This window comes from Chanos chanos, chromosome 3 (assembly GCF_902362185.1).
Source record: "Chanos chanos chromosome 3, fChaCha1.1, whole genome shotgun sequence".
In the NCBI taxonomy this organism is placed as follows: Eukaryota; Metazoa; Chordata; class Actinopteri; order Gonorynchiformes; family Chanidae; genus Chanos; species Chanos chanos.
In genome coordinates, this window is record NC_044497.1 from 39,072,644 (window position 1) to 39,093,457 (window position 20,814).

Below are 20,814 nucleotides of genomic sequence, written 5' to 3' on the forward strand. Positions count from 1 at the left end.
GAGATAAACGTCCACTCCTGCCAGAAACGAATCTGTGCTCCTGCTTACGTAACATTGGCCTGGCTCGGGAGCTGTTCCTGTACCGATCGGACTCAACAGATGACCCGTCAAACTTCTGTTGACCTGAGGAATGGAGATAGGCCATATGGGACACATTCCTTATTTATCTCAGCCAACAATAGAACCATGTTTCTTTTGTCGTTGTTTTTTTGTTTTGTTTTGTTTTGTTATGTTTTTTAAAGGTCAAACCTTTTCACATAAGAAGCACGATAATATTGTGAAAAATAACATCGATTAGTTCACTCAACGTACATTAACACATTCAAATGTGTTGAGCAACGTACTGACCTCATTTTTTTTACTGAGGCGCTGAAATGACATTGACCACGTAGTTCCTCTTAAGCAGTTTCATCTGCAAGAGTATAAGAACCGGAAACACAAAACCGCAGCCACTGACTAGCAGAGGCTAAGATGTGCTTTATTCACGTAGGCTTAAATAAGCAGACTTTATCTTCAGCATTACTATCAATAAAAGATTTATAAAGAATACCTTGCATATATAAATACACCTGTCACATATATTGTTTTATTTTTATTAAGATTGCAAAACATGCAGCAGAGAATTACTGACTAACTGTGGTTTTAACACCAGTTGCAGCATTTTCCACAGTGGAAAATGTTTTCGTTCCAGTGTCCTATTTACCATGCATGAATTTACGCATGTATGAACATACGTTTAACAACAAGAGATCAATAATTGTAAACGAAAAGGCATCTTTGTGCAATGCAATGTAATAATCTTGCTCTTCTATATTCCGTATTACGTCATGACATAAATGATTTTGCAACTCAGACGTTGCTGATTAATGGCCATAATTTCAGAAAGCGACTCAGAATGCAGATTTATGACTGCTGTGTGCTTCAGATCAGGAACAGAGGTCAGATACTTCAGAAGATTTGCATTATGATGAAATCTGAAAAAAAAGGCCCTTCACAAAATCTAACCCTAACCCTAACCCTAACCTAGAAAAGACCCCGTCCCCCACCTCCGCCCCCACCCCTGTCCCCATCCTACTCATCGTTTTTTTAGACAAAAAAGAAACAAGATGACTGTTTTTTATACAGTCTATTTATCTTTATAAAAAAAAGAGAGAGAGCGAGAGAGAGAGAGAGACAACGTCACCTTTGTGAAACCGTACAAATGCCGAAAATACAAAATGTTACGTTTGATGCCCTACTCAGTTCCATTTTTCACATCTGTATATTTTAGGACAACTTGACAGAAGTATAAAATAAAATTGTATGCCACACAATACTTTCCTGACTAAGTTTTTGCCATCATGAACAGATTATTAAATAGTATAGATGTCAGTATTTTTACATTCTGTCAGTACTGTCAAATAACGAAAGCAGCCAACTGGAGACAAAAGGCTATTTTTCCCTTTCATTGTTGTTCTGAGGACTGGACACAATCCGCCCTCTCTATTATTTCATATGTTACAAAGTCAGTTACTTTTGGTGAAAGTATCTTGGCATTATGAGATATCGGACAACAGATTGTGTGGTCTCTTGACACTATTATTGGAGAGTTTGTTAGTTCTTTTTGTGCTGTAACACTGGCATGCCAAATCCTGTTTTACATTGTCATCATACATGGTCCATATAACGGAAACTCTCATAGTATCAGTCATCAAGTACACTGAATAAGTTTACTCATATACTTTTATTATGCTCACTTAAGTGTCTCAAGTATTTAAATGAATTTGAATTCCAACTGTTACAGACTTTGCTGAAACTTTGAGGCATGCAAGCAAAGGCGCTGTGGAGTGGGAGAGATAAGATAAGTGATGGGGTTCAAAGTGCACACCTGATAGAGAGCAGATGGTTAGTTTGCTATTACTCAATAAAGCTGTTAATAGTTGACCAGACAAATCCATGAGATCGCAACACAAAACCTTGAGAAACTGACTGGGGGAAATCATCTCTGTGGCCTAGAAAGCAAACGTGCTACAATCACATGCCCGCTGACATACATTCTGTGATTTTATATCTGTCTGATAAGACTCACAGACAAGAGAGACGACTGTCTCTCTTAGCTTGGAAACTTAATGCAGAACTAATTCAACTGTTTTTTAATGCTGTCGCTAAATGACAAGTGACTGGAGTTTAGACACTCACCAACACAGAATCATTTGATTTCTTTTAAAGCTGTCTGTGCTAAAACACGTGTCAGGGTGCTTAGAGTAAGCTGATATTTAATACTCTGCTAGTTACGGGAAAAAAGCAATACTGTCCAACTATTGGAGGCATGTTCTATGTTGTCAGCCAGGATAGCAGGCTTTCACGAACAGAACGTTATGTCTCTTAGACAATATGCCAGGTGTTATCAAGAGCAGGGCCCTGATTTCTTCTCACTAATTTGTTGGTAACAGCTTTTAAATCCTCTGAGACTTTGTGTGTGAAACTGCTCAGGTCTCAAAAAGTGACATTTGCTCTGCCACGGTCGTATCTGATCTTGGGGAATACAGACGTGGCTTCCATATACAAGCTCTACAGAGGTATCTTGAGGCCACCATGTAGGCCAGCTCACGTAGCCCAGAAAGCGTTTCTGACGGCACATACTGGTGATAATCATCTCACAGCTTTAGAATGCCATTAACTGACTGCAACAACTGTAGCTGACTTCTAGGAAGGGGATTTGACCACACAGACTCCTTTAGCTTGAGGAAGCTAATCTTTCTTAACCCTGTGAGGTTAGGCACTTCCTTATTTAATGCTGGTGCTGATACAAACACTTTCAACTCATGAACAATCCCAAGAATTATTGCTACCCAGAATCCCATAGATACAGCAATGCGTTGCTTAAACTCAAGCATCTGCATTATGAAAGAGCAGAAAAATAAAGAAGAACAGGTTGCTCATATTTTTGTATGCGCCATGCTCATTTTTAATTTTTTTTTTACTATTTTATAACTGTAAAAATGTAAATAATTAGTATCTATGTGTTGAAATTTGCAGATGGACGTCATGTTTAACTTTTTACAATATATAGGTTAGGTCAGCTACTGTTTACTTAGAGAATTCACTGAAACATATATCAGTGGTGCCTAAACTGTGTTCTCATTATGCATTATGTATTTTGGCGTGCTATCACTTCAGTAATAACCTGTAGTACTTTGTAATAACCCTTTAAACACTGGGTAAATTGTTCTTGGGTTAATAATTGAGCTTTGACAGACAGAGTAACTACACTGCACGTTAGTCTCTTAACTAATGTAAAGGCATACACCTGACTCTACGCAATGATAAAAACATACCATAAAATAAGTTTAATATTTGTTTTGTTTATTCTTTTGTTTGAAGAACTAGTTTTTGCACTCTGATTTCCATAATTGATTCCCAAATTCTCTTCTCTTCTCTTCTCTTCTCTTCTCTTCTCTTCTCTTCTCTTCTCTTCTCTTCTCTTACTGTAATATCACACAAACCACAGACTGGCACTCAAAGGAAGCAGAATTCAAAGCAAATCCTTTTATATAAGCAAAGCCCAGGAACACTGTATAGGAGAGGTGCCTAAGAATGTGTAGGGACATTATTAGGTCAGCACTTTAATTAGAGATCAATCTACGGTTATTAAAGAGGTGGGTATGATTTTTTTTATGGCTCAAAAATGTAAATCTAGTCTAATGCCCTCCAGAGATTAAAAGATTAATACCCCAGGGGATGAGATTTTAGTGCTCTTAATTCACTTATACTGAGAAGGCTTAAGTACATAATTACAAATGACTAATATTTTCCTGTGATCAGCATAGCCTTGAATAATTAACAGGATGCATCTGAAATGGCAGTCATGGCATTAGAAATTATTAAAATGTGTGAGAATTCGTGGGAATACCCCCTAAAGAAAGGGAAAGCTTGTAAAAAAAAAAAGAAAAAAAAAGAAATACCTTTCTCTTTGCATTTGCTTCTCTGAGACTGAGACAGAAGTCTTGTCTGTGCCTTACTATATTGCATCACAGAACAAACTTTAGCAGTGTCTGGAGAGGAACTCTTTTATAAGCCAGGGTGGATGAGTCACTGAGAAACAGAGCGCCAATGACGCAGCATCAAGACAATGAAACAGGCTTTATATTACCATAAATATAAAGTAACCAAACCAAGGCAGAGTAGTTCCGCAATAGCACACTAAACCACTCTGAGGACTCTTAACACTCCCTGTGAGTGTCCTCCTCATACTTTAATCCAGTCTAGGGTGGCTGTCATGATACTACTGCCCCAAAACTTAGAGAACAAAATTCTCTTGTCATACGTTAAGAGTGATTCGAATATGTGTAGGAGTGATCAGAAGGTGACAGAAGTGAGAAATGGGAAATGGGAAATGGGAGGCCATGAGGCTTTGTAATCCCTTCACAACTGTTACTAGAATGATTGCCTTCATTACTGTTCACTTTTATATCACCAGAAAATGGTGCCTGCATTTCTATGTGTTATAAAAGCTACAGTACCTTTTACAAAGACATGCAAATGTTCGGTTTAACTTAATATTGTGCTTGTAAATCACTCCCTGGTAAACCATTAATCATGGGTGAGGTAGCAGAAGAATGTCTAAACAATATGTCGTTGTATCACTGCGTCATATGGCACAAACATGAATATTTGAATTGTGATCTCAAAACATACAGTCAAACCCACCACATAACAGATGTATGAACAGTTTCAATCAGAATTACACAAGTTAGGCAGGATGAATATCATAAGACAAGTGATGTGCAAGTTTGACAAGTTTCAGGCTCACCTGAAGAAGAAGAGAGGAGAAAACTAGCACAACGCTAATTCTGACTCATGGCGACATCTTTGCTAAGCAAGCCACAGGTTTAATGGATGTGTGCCTGCAGTCATGGAAAAGTAATTAGACTCAACAGGTGCCCACACCTAGCAGCCACATCTAGCCGCACTTCCTCACCAGATAATATATTCTAAATCTGTAACGTATTAATTGTTGTAAGTGCTATGAGCTCAACCATCATGTAAATACATTGCCATAACTGCCATCATTTTATCATTACTTCCTTAATATATACATACTTAGCATTTCCTTAATCGGATTGATACCATGCTCTGTGGAAGCTTATTTTTCCTGTGAGATTTGTAAAACACTTAACATCGATAAGCTATCATAAATGTATGTTCCAATTATGAAGCAATGTGTCAGAATTCCTGCTGGTTTCCACCAAACTTCTGTGTTCAAATGATAAAATCTTTAGTGTAACATGTCATGAAATCTATGTTTAGTAGCCAAACCACAGATGGAGTATTGAGTATATATATTGCTAGCAGCCTTTGAGGACTTGACCTCTGAGAGTGCTGATGGATTCATTGTGCCACTAATCCCTTTTTATCCAGCAGTAGCCCAAAATAAACTCTCTGCTCTCAATGAGCTTTAATCCTTTTCCCAGAGCCTCATGCTACAGCCTATGGGGTTGTTATGTCATAAGTGCTGAAGCTAGGCTGGTAGGGGAAAGGAAGAGCGCAGTGACCAACATCAGCACTCTCAATGGAAGTATTTTCATCATCACTGGAACAACGTCTGTCTCAAAACATCCACATAACATCGTTGTTTAGAGGGGTACAGATGATGAACTTAAGGCAACCGCGCAAAAATCTGGGGTTCTGTGCCAAGCGATATGTTTTCAGAATGACCCACAGGAGGTTGATGCAATGCACGGAAAGTAAACATCCTCCACAGAATTTGGCCTTTATTTCTGTGGGTGCAGATCAGGCCATGGCATTTCTATAGTGTGCCCCTACACAAATGCGACTGACACATACGCAAATGACTTGTCTGGGCTTTTCTACACAATTAATACCTGCTGGAGAAGTCCTTGCTAACATTACTGTAATAATGTTACGACTTACCATCCTATTACAAACATTTTATAAATGTATTACTCTGATCATTCCCCGACCTATCAGAGATATCTGTGATACCCTTCCTCCAGAGAACAGTTGCGTCTGACCGTAACCTTTACAGTCTCATTTGCATTGAAAATGTGACAGAACAACAGTTGAATCAAATGAGAACAAAAGCCATAGCTATGCTCAACACGTACCCTTTCCATATGACCTCACAATATCACAAAATTACTTACACTCTATTCAGCATCTTACCCTTGTAGCATGCCCTTTAATCAAATGTTCATGCATCTGCTTCAAAGACTGCCCCCACATTTTGCGTGTGTATGTACTTGTGTGTGTGGGTGTGTGAACAACAGATGCAAAATCCATCAATCTGACCAAACCTGGAGCAATTAGCTAAATGACTGATGCCATAATTCTCCCATGACACCATAAAGGCCATTAAGGGAATAAATTAAGGTGTCCAAAGGTAATGGCAACTTACCGTGAGGGCTGCATACATGAGATCACAGCTTCATTATCCAGTAAAAAAGGAAATGGCTTTGTTTTCATCATCTTCTATTAAAGCACCACATTTCGATCATGTCTGTTCCACTTAGAGGGCATAAATACCAACTCTTAGTGTTTCTGTACATGTGTTATGCGTCATTACTTACGAATTTGGTGAAATTATCAGGTCTATTCTGAAATCTTTTGGTCACAGTTTAATTACACAGATGAACAGAGGGCAGATGATCTACTGTGGACATACAGCTCATTTTAATATTGGTTTCTATTACCTTACATTTTAGCAACGCCAAAGGTTAGAGAACCGGGCTTGTGACTGGAGGGTTGCCGGTTGCCGGTTCGATTCCCAGGCCCAACATCCACGGCTGTGTGCCCTTGAGCAAGGCACTTAACCCCAATGCTCCCCGGGCACTCCCCAAGGAATGCTGCCCACTGCTCCTGCGTCTGGTGTGTGTTCACTACTGGTGGGTTGGATGGGTGTGTGTGTGCAATCACAGAAACTTACTTAACTTACAAAGAATATATGGTCCAGGGCTGGTGGCATAATAATTTGTCATCTGAATTGGTTTCGAGTCTCTGTGGGTACAGATTAACCCTGCTATGCGATGGTGTCTCCATGCCTCACTACCTGGAAATTTGAGGATCTGCCCTGTCTATCCCTATATGCTCTTAAATGTAAACGCTAAGTGATTCATGCCAGTTTTATCTGTTTGATGTTCCAGGAAAACTGTGTCTATGAACATTTCTACTGATAGCGCTGTTGTCCAACCTGTTCTTCAAGAACTCTCGACTCTTCTATATTTCATTTCAGCGCCACAACAGTCATCAAATTCTTTATTACTTGATTCAGCTTTTCTGTAGATGGACATGCTATATTTTCAATAGCTGGAGATATCCAAGAGCTGGGTTGAGATTCATTCGTATAACAGAGACAGAAAAACAATTGCACTAACGTAATCATGGTTAAACTGTCTGAAGACGTGTGTTCCACTGAATGTTCTTTCTTCATTCTTTTAATGTTAACAGCAGGAAGTGCAGCACATGAGAGCTGAAGTCATCTATATTTAGCACACCCACAAACTCAAAAAAGTCTGTGGTAACCCCTTGTCTAATTCAGAAGAATGAACATGCCTTACATGTTCCACTCCACCCACAGTACAGTAAACAAAAAAATGTAACTCTGTACTAGTTGAAGACTAGGCCAAAAGAAAATAAGATATCATCTGATCATCTATGTACGTCTTTGCCATCCCTTTTTTTGAAATGGAACATGGGAGGATGTATCACAGAAACTTTGATTCACATCATTCTCATGCCAGCATTGAACAGCAAACTGGTTCACGCCAGTGTCTGATGAACCTTGGCACTGGTTAACTGATGAATGGTGAAATAGACTATTTTATCCCCATTTGAACTGGATTAGACTATGAGACAGAATATTTCTTCATAAACAAATATTTATAATGAACTTGAAGCAATACTTATATATACCACTTGAAGCCCAGTACAACCACAAAATACTCAGTACTTTCCAGTGTCCTCCAGTCATAACAGAAGTTGAACTTACGCCAACTTGAGAATTATAGGTGGAGCATGTTTTACGGTTCACTGTCTGGCCATATGCGAGACTGTTTCTCAGCTAACCGATACTGGAATTCATCCACTGTTTTACTCTGCGCTGATACTTCACCACCTGATCTAGGAGAAGCGTATGAAGACTTTGGACAGTGATCATACGATTAAACCTAATCGGTTACACCTAGTTCCAAGTGACATTGTGAAGATGTTCTCAGGTTTCACATTGGAACATGAAAATGCACACAGCTGGACATGAGGTTGTCTTATTCTGACAAAATTGATAAAGACAAAGTTGCTTCAGATTTAACAGAATCTTCCTTAATATGTAACATTATTTAACATTGCTGTAACATTAAAATTGCCCTGTACATAACCATGCGATCAGAACCATGCTGCCTGGCTCACCCACGCGAAGGAGACTAAGGGGGCAGGCATTTCTTACTCGTGTCACTGATGTTTTCAGTTAGTGACACAAAAAGTGGCTCCAGACTTTTTTTTTTTCCTTTTTAATAAATGTTTGGGATGGACCAAATAGGATCTAACACATGTTCTTTATTTGTGATATAAAAAAAAAACCTAGCAAAATGAACCCTCTTTGTGCCTGCCAGCATACGTTGATGCGAAGAGTCTATGCATGCGAAGGTTTAGTTATGTTTCACATAAATAAAAGAAAAGAGATATCTCTGAAATACTGATACCTCAAATACTGAAATGTCTACAGCATTCTAGGCCTTGCTTATAGATCTATTTAACTCAGGTCTCTACATTAACAACCTGTCAGAACAAACTTTCAAGCCAATGGAGCTCACTAAACAAATAATGACATAACACTTAGTAAATACAAAACCTGACATGCGGCTCCCTGATGGTTCTGAGAAACATTTGCTAAGTCCTGATACTGGTCATCAGGTAGAGCCCCAGTCCATGATTCAGTCCCATTTAAGATGAGATGAAAGAAGAATATAAGGCTAGAGAAAGCATGAAACACTCCAGTGGGTGTGCCCTTTATCCTCATTTACCCTTTTTAAAAAATATATATATAATTATAAAAACATTTTTATTGGAAAAAAGGAATAGTTTTCCTACATGTGTAATACCATCTATATAACGTGACTGTCAGATGTTAAACACCCCCGTACGAGTAGTGGAAAATAAGTGAAGTGTTTCATGCAAATTAGCATTAGAGGGAGTGTAGATAACATCTGCCTGTGGTTAATTGTAGAAATTAATTTTCTATGCTATGCTATGGCATCACTGAAATTATGAAACCTCATACTTCTTCCCGTGAGATTGCTTACAGCAACAAATGCTTTTTTTTTTTCTTGGTCATAATTTATTGTCTGGCACAGTGGTTTATCGGCATAAAGTTTCTACCTATCTAACTCCTATTGGACCTAACTAGTGGAATCAAGAGAGTCCAAGCAAAAACAGCATATTATGAGGCACCTCAACAGGGGGGCTTAGACAACAATGAGCTTTTAAAATCTGGGTTTAGCTGCATAGTACAGAGGCATTATTAGAATTAACTGCCACCAGTTTATTACTCCTGTAAATATAAGACAATAGTCCCTTTCCTGGATTCGGAAGTGGTCTTTACACAGACTGAGACCAGCAGTCAGAATGAAAGAGGCACTTCAGTGCCTTTAAGAGCATTATTATAAATAACAATGCATTAGTAACTTTTAGCGAGTTTTTTACTCACTTCCCTTTGTCTACTTCGTTTCCCCAGGTAACAACACCAATTATCCAATTACCCACATTAGCCTGGTTGTCTTACCTACAGTCCTCATTATCTAAGGAATACCCTCCTACGCATCGGCCGCACTCCCATTTGTTATAATGAAGGATGAGCAAAGTCATGGCCATCCAAAGCCATGTGTTGGTCACAATTAATTCTGAAACAAGCTTGGCACACAACATCTTACCCCTTTCTTACACATTTAAGATTTATTTCAATGAGTTTCTTGACTCTGCCTCTGTGCCATTTTGTACTGATGAAATTGGATTTGCACCTGCCGCATCTGAAAGTAATACGACTTTTGTCGTTTTAATAGAGGATTTCAAACAGATCAAAATTAAATCAGCTGTCAGCAAGGTCTGGACTGCACTCAGTTTTTGAATGTGCTCTTGTACAAACATACTCCCCTTTCATTTAAACTGTATTAGGACTATACATTTCTCTTACGGCCCTCAGTACAACTATAAATAGGCGATCGATTTGATTCCAGGGGTGCCTTTTCGGTAATATACTACAGAGACTCGAGATAAATTGGAAGGTAAATAAGTGAACGCTGTTAAATATTAACGAATCATTTTCACACGAGCAAGACTGGTTAAGGTTTTGATAGCCGTACGAAGTGAAGACTTCTTATCTCCCGGACTCCTATTCTTCAAAGACCTCTCATCTCAGCGCGGTTTCCTCAGTTTGTGTGATTGTCGGCCTAAGAGGACAGGGAAATTGGGAGTACTCTGAAGTAAACTGCATGATTTTCATCCACTGTGTATCATTTCTTTATTTGGCCTGCGTACTGACACCCTTTTTCCTGGCAGAGCCTGTGTGGACAGGAAATAATGAATAATTATGCTTGCGTTACGATCCCTTGCTGAGCAATAAATATTGTCATCTTAAATGGGAGTAACAGCCTTTAAACCTTCTCACTGATTTCCACTGCTCTCCCAACAGGCTGACAGCCCACAACTCCCCCTTTACGCTCTGTGACTACGGCGATATTATCTTTCACCTTGCGAGGCAAACAGTGTAACTGTGTCGTTTTATACACTCCCTTGTCACATTTTGCGAAACGTGGGGAACAAAACTGTCTGAGGGAGTATGAGGGTCAGATTAAAGTGAACACGCACTATATTGAAAACAATTACTTTACATTTTTTTGACACAGCTGTTTATGTTAGACCCTTTGAAGTGTGTGTTCACAAAGGAACCACGGAAGTGTAGAATTATTAAGTGTAAGGGTTCAAATTTCCTCCTATATCATAACATGCGTTTCTCAGCTGCTTGCAGTTACTGCATTTTTATAGAATCGTCTACAGTATGGCCAACATTGCCATCTAGTGGTCATAAATCAGATTAGTTTTAGGTGGTGCATCGCCGAATTGTCATTAGTGATCCTTTGTTGCCACTCAAAATTAGATTATTAGTGTTCAGTAAGACTAACCACGACTTTTTAAATGGAAGACACAGGTGAAGTTTTTTGAAAGTATGCAGATGGATTTAAGCAATCAGCAGTGATTATGTATATTTTCCTTGCTCCAAAATTTCCTTGTAAAATAGTGTGTCTTTACTTGGAAAGCCAGCATGTACGTCTCGGGCTTTGTAACATGATCGTACACGCTCCAGTACAGTAGGTGCCGCTATCCCGTTTTACATTAGGGAACAAGTGCGATCAAACACAGAAGTACACACACATTGTGTCCGGAAGCACTATAGCTACGTCAGTGCATTCTTGTCGTGGCTTAAGACTACCCAAATGCGTCTTATGTCTTTAACTATTAATCATTTTAAGATATGTTGTTAACTTTGGTGCTATACTGATTCAGCATTCAAGGAAAGGCGGTAGTCAGCGAGTGTTAACCTAATTAACAGCAATTATAGATGGACCTCGGTATTTAAATGATGCTATTGCTATCAGACAGGGTTCTCGTTCCGGTAAAACAAACTTGTTATGATGTTTAAGTGAGCTCTTAGATAAATTTGCGGTAGTTTGGTGCACGCGGGGTTTGAGGTACCTGGAAAACAATAAAACAACACTATGGACGATAAGTACGGTAGTAATGTCATCTCCGGTGGGAAACTGGGACGAGTTGAGGTACCCAACGACAGGTAAGAATGTACTTGCAGTTGCTTAGCCTGGAAGGAGAAATCACTGGCCAGTTGAGCTATTCTTGGCTAGCTTTGATTTGCACTTGCCAAAAGAACATTGAACTGTTAATCGGCATTAGCTTATTTCCAGTTAAATCCAGTGTCGTTCCTATGTAACCAAATCTATTTAACCAGCTGGCACAATTCGAAACGCTGATCTGCTATGAATCTGGAAAACGTCGAACGAGTCATGATGTACCATTTGCTTTCTGTGTGATGTAGACTGAATGTTGCCAAAATGGGGCCAGCGACTGATGCTTACTTTTTTTAGAAGTGCTGATGCTTCACTGATGGTCGTAAAGTATTTTAATACTGGACATATGTGGTAAATGACAATGAATAACTTTGTTTCAGACTGACGAAGTACATAGTGCTCCTCTGTGTTACCAAACTTTTGAAGGCTCTTGGAATATTTGAATCCTATGATCTCCTCAAAGTTGTGCATATTGTACAGTTCCTCTTCATACTTAAATTGGGGTGAGTGTCTCAGTGTGATGCTTGACAAACATACCCCAAATATTGTCAATATATAAGGGACCACACACACAGCCCATATATATATTTTTTTTTCAATGATAGGTGTGCAGTTATCTTGGTTTTCTTCCAAAAGCCATTTTCTTCTGGGAAAGTCATCTCTAAAAGACAGGTACACCATGTCTGTGAATGCATGTGTCTGTGTTTACGGTGTTTGTTTGTGTTTTTACATAGGGGAGAACAATGTTCTGTATCTTTACCATTCACTGCATAACCCAGTCAGAAGTGACACTGCTCTGTGAACACTCAATCGCAACGATGATCTCTTTGTTGATTATGTCTCTCTTCTCTGTGTGTGTCAGTGGATTAAGATCTTCAAACACGCCGTCATCAGCTGTGTTATTTCTCTTCTGGGATTTTTTGGCCTCACACTCTGTGGACCTCTGAGGTGAGTTACATTTTTTCTCCTCTATTGGTTTAAAAAGGCACACATGGAGTATGAAATAATGTAACAGTATGCCTTCTCTTACATCTGCTTTAATAAGATTCAACAAAAAGGCAACAAGGACTAATGATTTTAATGTTATTAGTTTATCATTTTTCTTGTAGAACTCTATTGCTGTTTGAGCACAGTGACCTGGTGGTCATCTCCCTCCTCAGTGTTCTCTTCACTAGCTATGGAGGTGGACCTTCCAAGGTAAAACAAAAAAGGGTTTGTTATCTTGTTCTCTGAATATAAGACATGCTCAACTATGTTAAGACAGTTTCAGAATTAAGTTGTGCAGGTATTTGATATTAGAGAATATTTCATTTCTCAGGTATTTTATCTGTAGCTGCTGTGTGACTTAAACCTATTCAATATTCATTGAGAATGCACTGCAGCACAGTACATTATGTTGTGTTATTGTGTAGACTGCAGCCTATCATGGGTAGATGTCATTCATTCATTCATTCATTCATTGCCTAAGCTGCTTATCCTGATTAGGGTCACAGGGTGGATGTCATACAGGTCAGTCTAAATAGAGCTTTTAGAGTAGGGCTGACAGTGAATCTGAGTGCTGTTTCTAGTCTCCTCTTATAATGGGACAGTTCTCACGAAACAAGGGTTTGAAATGCGCTCTCACACGCACTGGGAATCCAGAGACGTCATTTGATCTTCCTTCCACTTTGCTTTAGACAAGGGGTGCTGCTTTTTTCATCATCGCAGTGATCTGTCTGCTGCTGTTTGATAATGATGACCTCATGGCCAAGATGGCAGAGCACCGTATCCTTCAGTAGCCTGCACTACAGTCATGCACAGTCAAGAATCACATCAAAAATGTGCAATGTTAACACAAGTCTTTAGCTCTAAGCTTGTTTAAAATCATTGACGATGCTGGCTGTTCATAGATGCTGAACATTTCTCTGATAAAGAGTCGTGCTTCTGACGTCAGTCCTTGAATTATGACCATTTTCAAATGTTGTTATCGTTAATTCTTTTCTGAAGCCGAAGGACACCATGACAGTGCTCTCACACATGCATTGTACACAGGAATTGCCTTTTTAGGGGTGGCTGACCATAAGGTGAGTAACTTTGCTAGAATATTACCAGTATTCTACGATATGGGTGAAACAGCCAAAAATCTATATCATAATAAACAAAACAATGGACTAAAAGTAACACTAAATACAACAAACATATACAAGAGCCATTTACTTAATATGATGCACAGTGAAACTCATTTCTGTTAGTCATGGTTATTCTCTGCTGTACAAATGAAATATTGTGCAATGTGGTTATGTTTGAAGTTGTTTTTGTAACCTTTTGAAGCCACCGTAAATTTATGATGGTATTTACGTAAAGTTTCACTCTGGTCTTTGTCACTTTGTTTTAAACCAAACTCAGCCCAAACATTCAGTCTAATCCTATAATAAACTCTGAGGTTTATGGACAGATTAAAGTCATCTTGTTTATCCTCAGGGTGGAGTGGTGTTGCTGGTCTTGGCCTTGTGTCTAAGAGTGGGCTTTAATACAGCCTCCAGAAAGCTGTCGGTGGAAATTGGGGGAGCCAAACGCCTCTATGCCTTATCCAACCTGGTCTCTTCACTGGTGCTGCTACCCTGGGTCTTGGTGCTTTCTGTCACTACTGAAGTGAGTCAGCCAAACAACATTTTCAACACATTCATATTTGCCTTTACACAGTGTCCATTTAGGGCCATTACTTTTGGTACTCTTTTATCTTATATAGAGATTGATCTTATATAAAATAATCAACAAAATGCAGGTTACTAAACCAGTCCTTTTGACCTGCATGTTGTATCCAACACAGAGCAAGGTGGAGTCCTGGTCTGCCCTCCTGTTTCCCTTCAGCATGATCATCTTCTCTGTCATGATACTGGACTTCTATGTGGACTCCATCTGTGCAGCTAAAATGGAGGCTCCACGTTGTGCCCGGTACAGTTCCATCTTCCTCTTCCTCAGTGGCCTGTTGCTGGCTAACTTCTGGACCCACCCACTGACGGACCAGCTCCGAGCCATGAGCAAACCAGGCCAGCAGACCAGCACAGAACACGTTCTCTCTGGAGGCGTACTGGTCAGCGCTGCTTTCTTCATCATGTGTGAGTCATGTCTCTGTTAGTCACACTCGGCTGAGTGCAATGGCTGCAGCAGTACTTTAAAGACTGTAGCTCGTCCTTTTTCTTGTTGCTGATTGGCTAATTGTATCCTCAGATTATCAAATAGACTTTTTAATCTGAATCTTTGGATTTGGTGCTAGGTTTTAGCAAATGACACATAGTTTGGGTCACCAAGAATTGGAACACACTTGTTTGGCAAGTAACTGTGACAGTAAGACCTCTGTGGGGTGACAGACACAGCATTTTATAAGTTGACAAAAAGTGCCACAGCTGTAACATATGGCAAACAAGGTATCAGTATGGGAAAATATATACTGTAGTACAGAGAATCCTGTTAAACTTCAAAGCCAATTGTTTATGTATCCATTTTTGACTAATGTAATTCAACACTGCTTCGGAGGTATGCAAACTCTGAGAGATGATGTGTTTTAAAAACAAATGATAGTAATTCTCCTTTCTTTGCTGTTTCTAGCTGATAATATATTGTCCTCTCCATCAAAGAAAGGACAGAAAGGCACACTGGTTGGGTATTCCCCTGAGGGCACACCTCTTTATAATTTTATGGGCGACGCCCTCCAGCACACATCCCAATCACTGCCACGCTTCATCAAAGAATCCCTGAAACAGATTCTGGAGGAGTATGACTCCAGGCAAATCTTCTACTTCCTCTGTCTGAACCTGGTGAGTGCACTGGCCTGAAAGGGAGCACATTTCAACATCAGCCAGAGAACAGTTTCTCAATGGAACTCATACATTCACACTTTAAGTCAACTTTAAGTGTTGCTTCCGTCAAATGTGCATGTTTACTGATTGTTAGCCTAGCCATATATTCCAATTCAATAGAAACTTGTTTATCTGACTGCTACTTTTATGAAATTCTGAGACATTAAAGACATTATAAACATGTCGGGAGATATTTGTCCATAACAGCTTATGGCTATGCTTTAAGTTTGACTGTGAGCGTATTTAGAAACCTGTCATTCATTAACTATGCCATTATAATTGGTACAGGCCTTCACATTTGTTGAGCTCTTCTATGGAGTATGGACCAATAGTCTGGGACTGATCTCAGATGGTTTTCATATGCTGTTTGACTGCTCAGCTCTGGTGTTGGGACTGTTTGCTGCACTCATGACCAGATGGAAGGCCACCAGAATATATTCCTATGGGTGGGTTTTCTCTTGAATATATGTATTACTGTATTTACTTATGACAGTCAGTAATGGTATTTTTTTTCCACGATATTCATAAATGCAGTGATGGTCCTAACGAAAATATTCATCCTGTTCTACATATATGAGCCAACTTTACCGATGAGCAGCAGAGATCAGCTGTGAATCACATTTTCCGTACACATGTTCACTTTGACAGGAGAAAAAAAACCTTTGCATAAAGCACCATGATGTCTTGACAGTCATTTATTAATCTTAATATTGTCTGATTTGCAGGTATGGCCGTGTTGAGATTCTCTCTGGGTTTATCAACGGCCTTTTCCTCATGGTCATAGCCTTCTTTGTGTTTGTGGAGTCCATCACCAGGCTCATAGATCCGCCCAATATCAATACAGATATGTTAACGGTAATTACTTGACTTGTTCAGTTGACTTGAAGCGTTAAGGTTTCCTTATTTATTTAACAAGGACAGAACATGCGCATGAATTGGTTTGCACAGCAATATACATGTACCAGAGTGTGCTAATGAAGGCCCTTTCATCTGTAATACATGGGCAGATGTTGATGACATATAAGAAGCTCAGTATGCAAAAGCTGATTTGAAAATTAATTGAAAATGCGTTATTTATTGTGTTGAGGGCTATGTAGTTTAACGTAGATCCAGTTGTCTTAGGTTTACCTCGGGTATCTCTTTGTTTTTTATGCCTTTGTTTGAATGAACACATGATGCAAAAGAGCCAAAACAGTATTTAAACCATTTCATATACTTTGTTTAATTTGTGACATTGCTTGTGACCAGTTCATAGTCATAGAGCAGTAAGAATTATGAAGGGGAAAAAAAGCATAGTGTGCATGTAAAGCTTGGCAGCTCCAGTGCTCACTGATGACTGGAGGAGCTTCATGATACATTGACTTTGATAGTGCTTGCTAACATGTAAAAGACAGCTTTGAGTCTGCCATTTTAAACAGTATCTAAATATTTTAGGTCTGACACTACTTTCAGTTTAACTTCCTTGATGAAAACATCCGATAAGTAGACCACAGTTCCCTTCTTTGAGAAAGAAAAACATACAAACCATTGTGTTTATGTGCAGATGTACAGATGAGATTTCTAAACAGTCAGATTTTAATTTTTGTACAGTATTTTGCCTGTTTTTGGCATATATAAATAGGTTTTCATCTTCGACATACGTTTGTGAGTCTACAGATGGACAAATAGTGGACAGGTCATTTATCTAGGTTAAATGCTGAATAAAATATGAAGAATTTGTCCTTGAGGAACTCGTGACACCGTTAAGATCTGTTGAGTTTCTCATATGCAGGCATATGGTTTTCTATGTTAAAAAGTCATCCAGTTAATGGCTTCCATGTAGAAGTTAAAGAAATACACGTATAAAATTGTATTAAATACCTTCTGTTGGATTCAGAAAAACAGCATAGTTTTATCTGGTTTGTTTTAGTACTTTCAGGCGGCAACTGTCGGTTGTTTCTGTTGAACAAATTTAGATTTCGAGTCAGAAAATGGTTGAGGGGTTCTGTCTGTTGCACTGATAATATATCTCTCTAACACCTCAGATATATCGCAGGTAATTTGCTGATGGATCTGGAAAAAGCCTCGGAAAAAAGGATATTTCAACAGCTATCAGTTCTTCAGGGAAACGTCTGTGGAAATTGTGTAGTTGATTGACAGATTAATCAGATGAAGAGTTGGGTCGATTAAAGATGCCTTGTATGTCTTTCGAAGTGTAGAATCCAAACCAACAGTATCCTTTGCTTTTGAGTTTTTAGAGAGCTTGTAATGTTCTCTGTATCCGACAGTCTTATTCTGAAAACTAGTCTGATGTTGTATGTGGGGTAGGCTATAATATGTAACCAATAAGGTCACCAGAAAATTGAATCACTTGCCTTTTTTTCCCCCTCTGAACAGCCAGTATCGATTGGAGGTCTGATCGTCAACCTGGTGGGCATTTGTGCTTTCAGTCATGCTCACTCTCACGGCTCTTCAAAAAGCAGCTGCACAGGGCATGATCACGGCCACTCGCATCATGGGCACGGGCATGGGGAGCATGGGCACGGAGGACATGGGCACAGCCATGGCGGGCATGGACACACACACGGGCATGGACATTCCCACGGGTCAGGAGGAGGAGGAATGAATGCCAACATGAGAGGTATTTCACACTGATTTAGTCTCCGTGGTGCTTTCTTGAGTAATTTTATAGTTGTCTATGGAAATGTAAAATGTGTAATTTCATCAGTGTAAATGGTACTAATGTCTGTCCTAGTAAAAAAATCTGGTTTTGCAGTAATACACCACTAAATGTTATCAGACTAGTCTTCATATTTATTGTTGTTGTGTTGCTCTAACATAGCTCTTAATGTAAACATTATTACAGATTTGTCAAATCATACAAATGATAATTTGAGGCAGATAGTTGTGTTCAGATACATTTCTGAAATATGTATGAAATTATATCTACTCCACTGCATTTCAGTTTGTTGTATTCACTGGCAATTTTAGTAACAGTAATCATTACTCAACAGTAAGAAACCAAGCAGGAATGTTTCTTGTGTTTTTAATTGGGTACTTCACAGTATGGTTGTGTCTCTGCATTATACCTCTCTCTGTGTCATCTCCAGGAGTCTTTCTGCACGTCCTTGCAGACACACTAGGCAGTGTTGGGGTGATTATATCCACAATTCTTATTCGTCAGTTTGGATGGCTGATCGCAGACCCCATCTGTTCCCTCTTCATTGCTTCGCTGATCTTCCTCAGTGTCATTCCATTGCTGAAGGATGCCTGTGAGGTTCTTCTCCTCAGAACACCTCCCGAGCATGAGAAGGATCTGAACATTGCTCTAGAGAAGGTCTTTGACTTCACTCAGTTCAAGTAGTGCAGTTTAGATATTAGAGTGATTGATGACTTATGATGCATTGTTTATTGCTAGTTTTGGAATTAGCTTCTCTTGATTTAGGCACGACGTTTTTTTCTCTGCAAAACATTCTCTTGATTTGGAATTTCAAAATATCACCAAAAGTATACGAAATGTTCGTTCTTTATCCCTTTCTCCTCAGATCCAGAAAATTGAAGGCGTATTGTCATACCGTGATCCTCACTTCTGGAGACATTCAGCCAGTGTTGTCGCTGGGACGATTCACTTGCAGTTGATGTCAGATGTGGTGGAGCAGAGAATAATACAGCAGGTACAACATCTGACCTTTTAGTTTAAAACACATTCAGTGTGTTTCTGTTTCACATTTCATGTTTGTTATGGTGACAAATTGTACATTGTCAGTATTACCAGCTTTCTGTCTTCAAAGAGACCTTCAGTAAACAACTGAACGATTTAATAAACTTATTAATGCATTGTGTTTCTTTTAACTACTGTTGTTGTTATTCTTCTTCCTAGGTGACTGCTGTGTTTAAAGATGCAGGTGTGAATAACTTGTCAGTTCAGGTGGAGAAAGAAGCCTACTTCCAGCACATGTCAGGCCTCAGTACAGGATTCCATGAGGTTCTTGCTATGACCCAACAGATGGAGTCCATGAAATATTATAAAGATGGAACATGTATCATGTAATATGAGGTTTTAACAGATGTAAATGTTGATCTAAAATAAAGGAAATTAAGTTTGCTTGGTTTATGATGCATGAGTGAATTTTGTAGTTCTTGGAGTCACCAACCATGACGATTTACATGATTTTTGACCAACAGTGAACATATAGATGTTATAGGGGGGAAAAAGGATTTCTTTTTTAGATCAGCAGAGTGCTACTGAGTCTGAAAACATGCTTTGCTAAACATGCCAAAAAAAGCCAGACAGTCACACCTTTGTTGAATAAAAAACCTGTCTAGCAGGTCCACAAACAGAATATATAACAGGACCATACTTGCTCATGAACAGGGACATTCATATAATTCTACAACATGAGCTGAACATCCCTTCTTTTATATATCCAGTCATGTAGATTGCTGGCTTGTCAGGCTAGTGTATTGTGAATGTCTTCACATGTCACACTCTTATGTTTAGTTTCAGTGTCAAACTGCTGTTAATGTTACCAATCGTTGTATTCACTTTCAACTGATATTTTGGACTGTCATAAAGAGTTGAACATAACCATAGTCATCCATACACTCTAGGGTAGTTTATTCTGACTGGTAGAAATCCATATCTTGGTACATAATTCAGTTTTTGAATGAACCTGAGGTCTGAGGTGATTGTAAACCATATATTATAGTACTTACATGAACTGCATCATCTCTCAAAACTTTACAGCAAAAAAACCATGGTGTCATTTTTGACTCTAGTCTCTCACTAGTAGTCCTCCCAAGAGTTAAAAAGAAGTCCGCTGGCTGCCGAGCCTTTTCCTACCGCTCTCCCGTCCTCTGGAATGGTCTACCTACAGAAATTAGAGAGGAAAACTCTCCTCATAGCTTTAAATCTAAACTAAAGACTTATTCATTTTCTCTAATTTATCATTTTCATTTAACTTTGTTGTGGACATGTAAAGCCCTATAGATAATGATACTGGGCTCTAAATAAACTTGTATTATTATTATTATCATTATTATTATTATTATTAGGAGTAGTGTGGTTATGGACTCGACATTACATATATGGCTAGATACGTAAATTTACGTTCTCGAGGCAAAGTGCAGCTGTATTATTAAGAGCT

At 39.0% G+C, this 20,814-nt stretch overlaps 1 protein-coding gene across 2 annotated transcripts; it reads left to right on the forward strand.

Annotated features, from left to right (window-relative positions):
• Positions 1 to 11,486: 11,486 nt before the first annotated feature.
• slc30a5 (solute carrier family 30 member 5) lies at positions 11,487 to 19,750 on the forward strand. Of its 2 annotated transcripts, XM_030768240.1 has the most exons (17): positions 11,487 to 11,836; positions 12,230 to 12,352; positions 12,455 to 12,521; positions 12,712 to 12,797; positions 12,959 to 13,046; positions 13,526 to 13,613; positions 13,836 to 13,912; positions 14,310 to 14,480; positions 14,659 to 14,947; positions 15,438 to 15,646; positions 15,977 to 16,134; positions 16,414 to 16,543; positions 18,065 to 18,203; positions 18,252 to 18,308; positions 18,778 to 19,004; positions 19,213 to 19,341; positions 19,548 to 19,750. In XM_030768240.1, exons 1-17 carry the CDS (start codon positions 11,766 to 11,768, stop codon positions 19,716 to 19,718), a joined length of 2,280 nt encoding a protein of 759 aa, XP_030624100.1. In that variant the 5' UTR covers positions 11,487 to 11,765; the 3' UTR covers positions 19,719 to 19,750. The 2 variants fall into 2 exon arrangements, with proteins under 2 accessions (XP_030624100.1, XP_030624099.1); XM_030768239.1 differs by having other exon boundaries at positions 18,065 to 18,308.
• Positions 19,751 to 20,814: the final 1,064 nt, after the last annotated feature.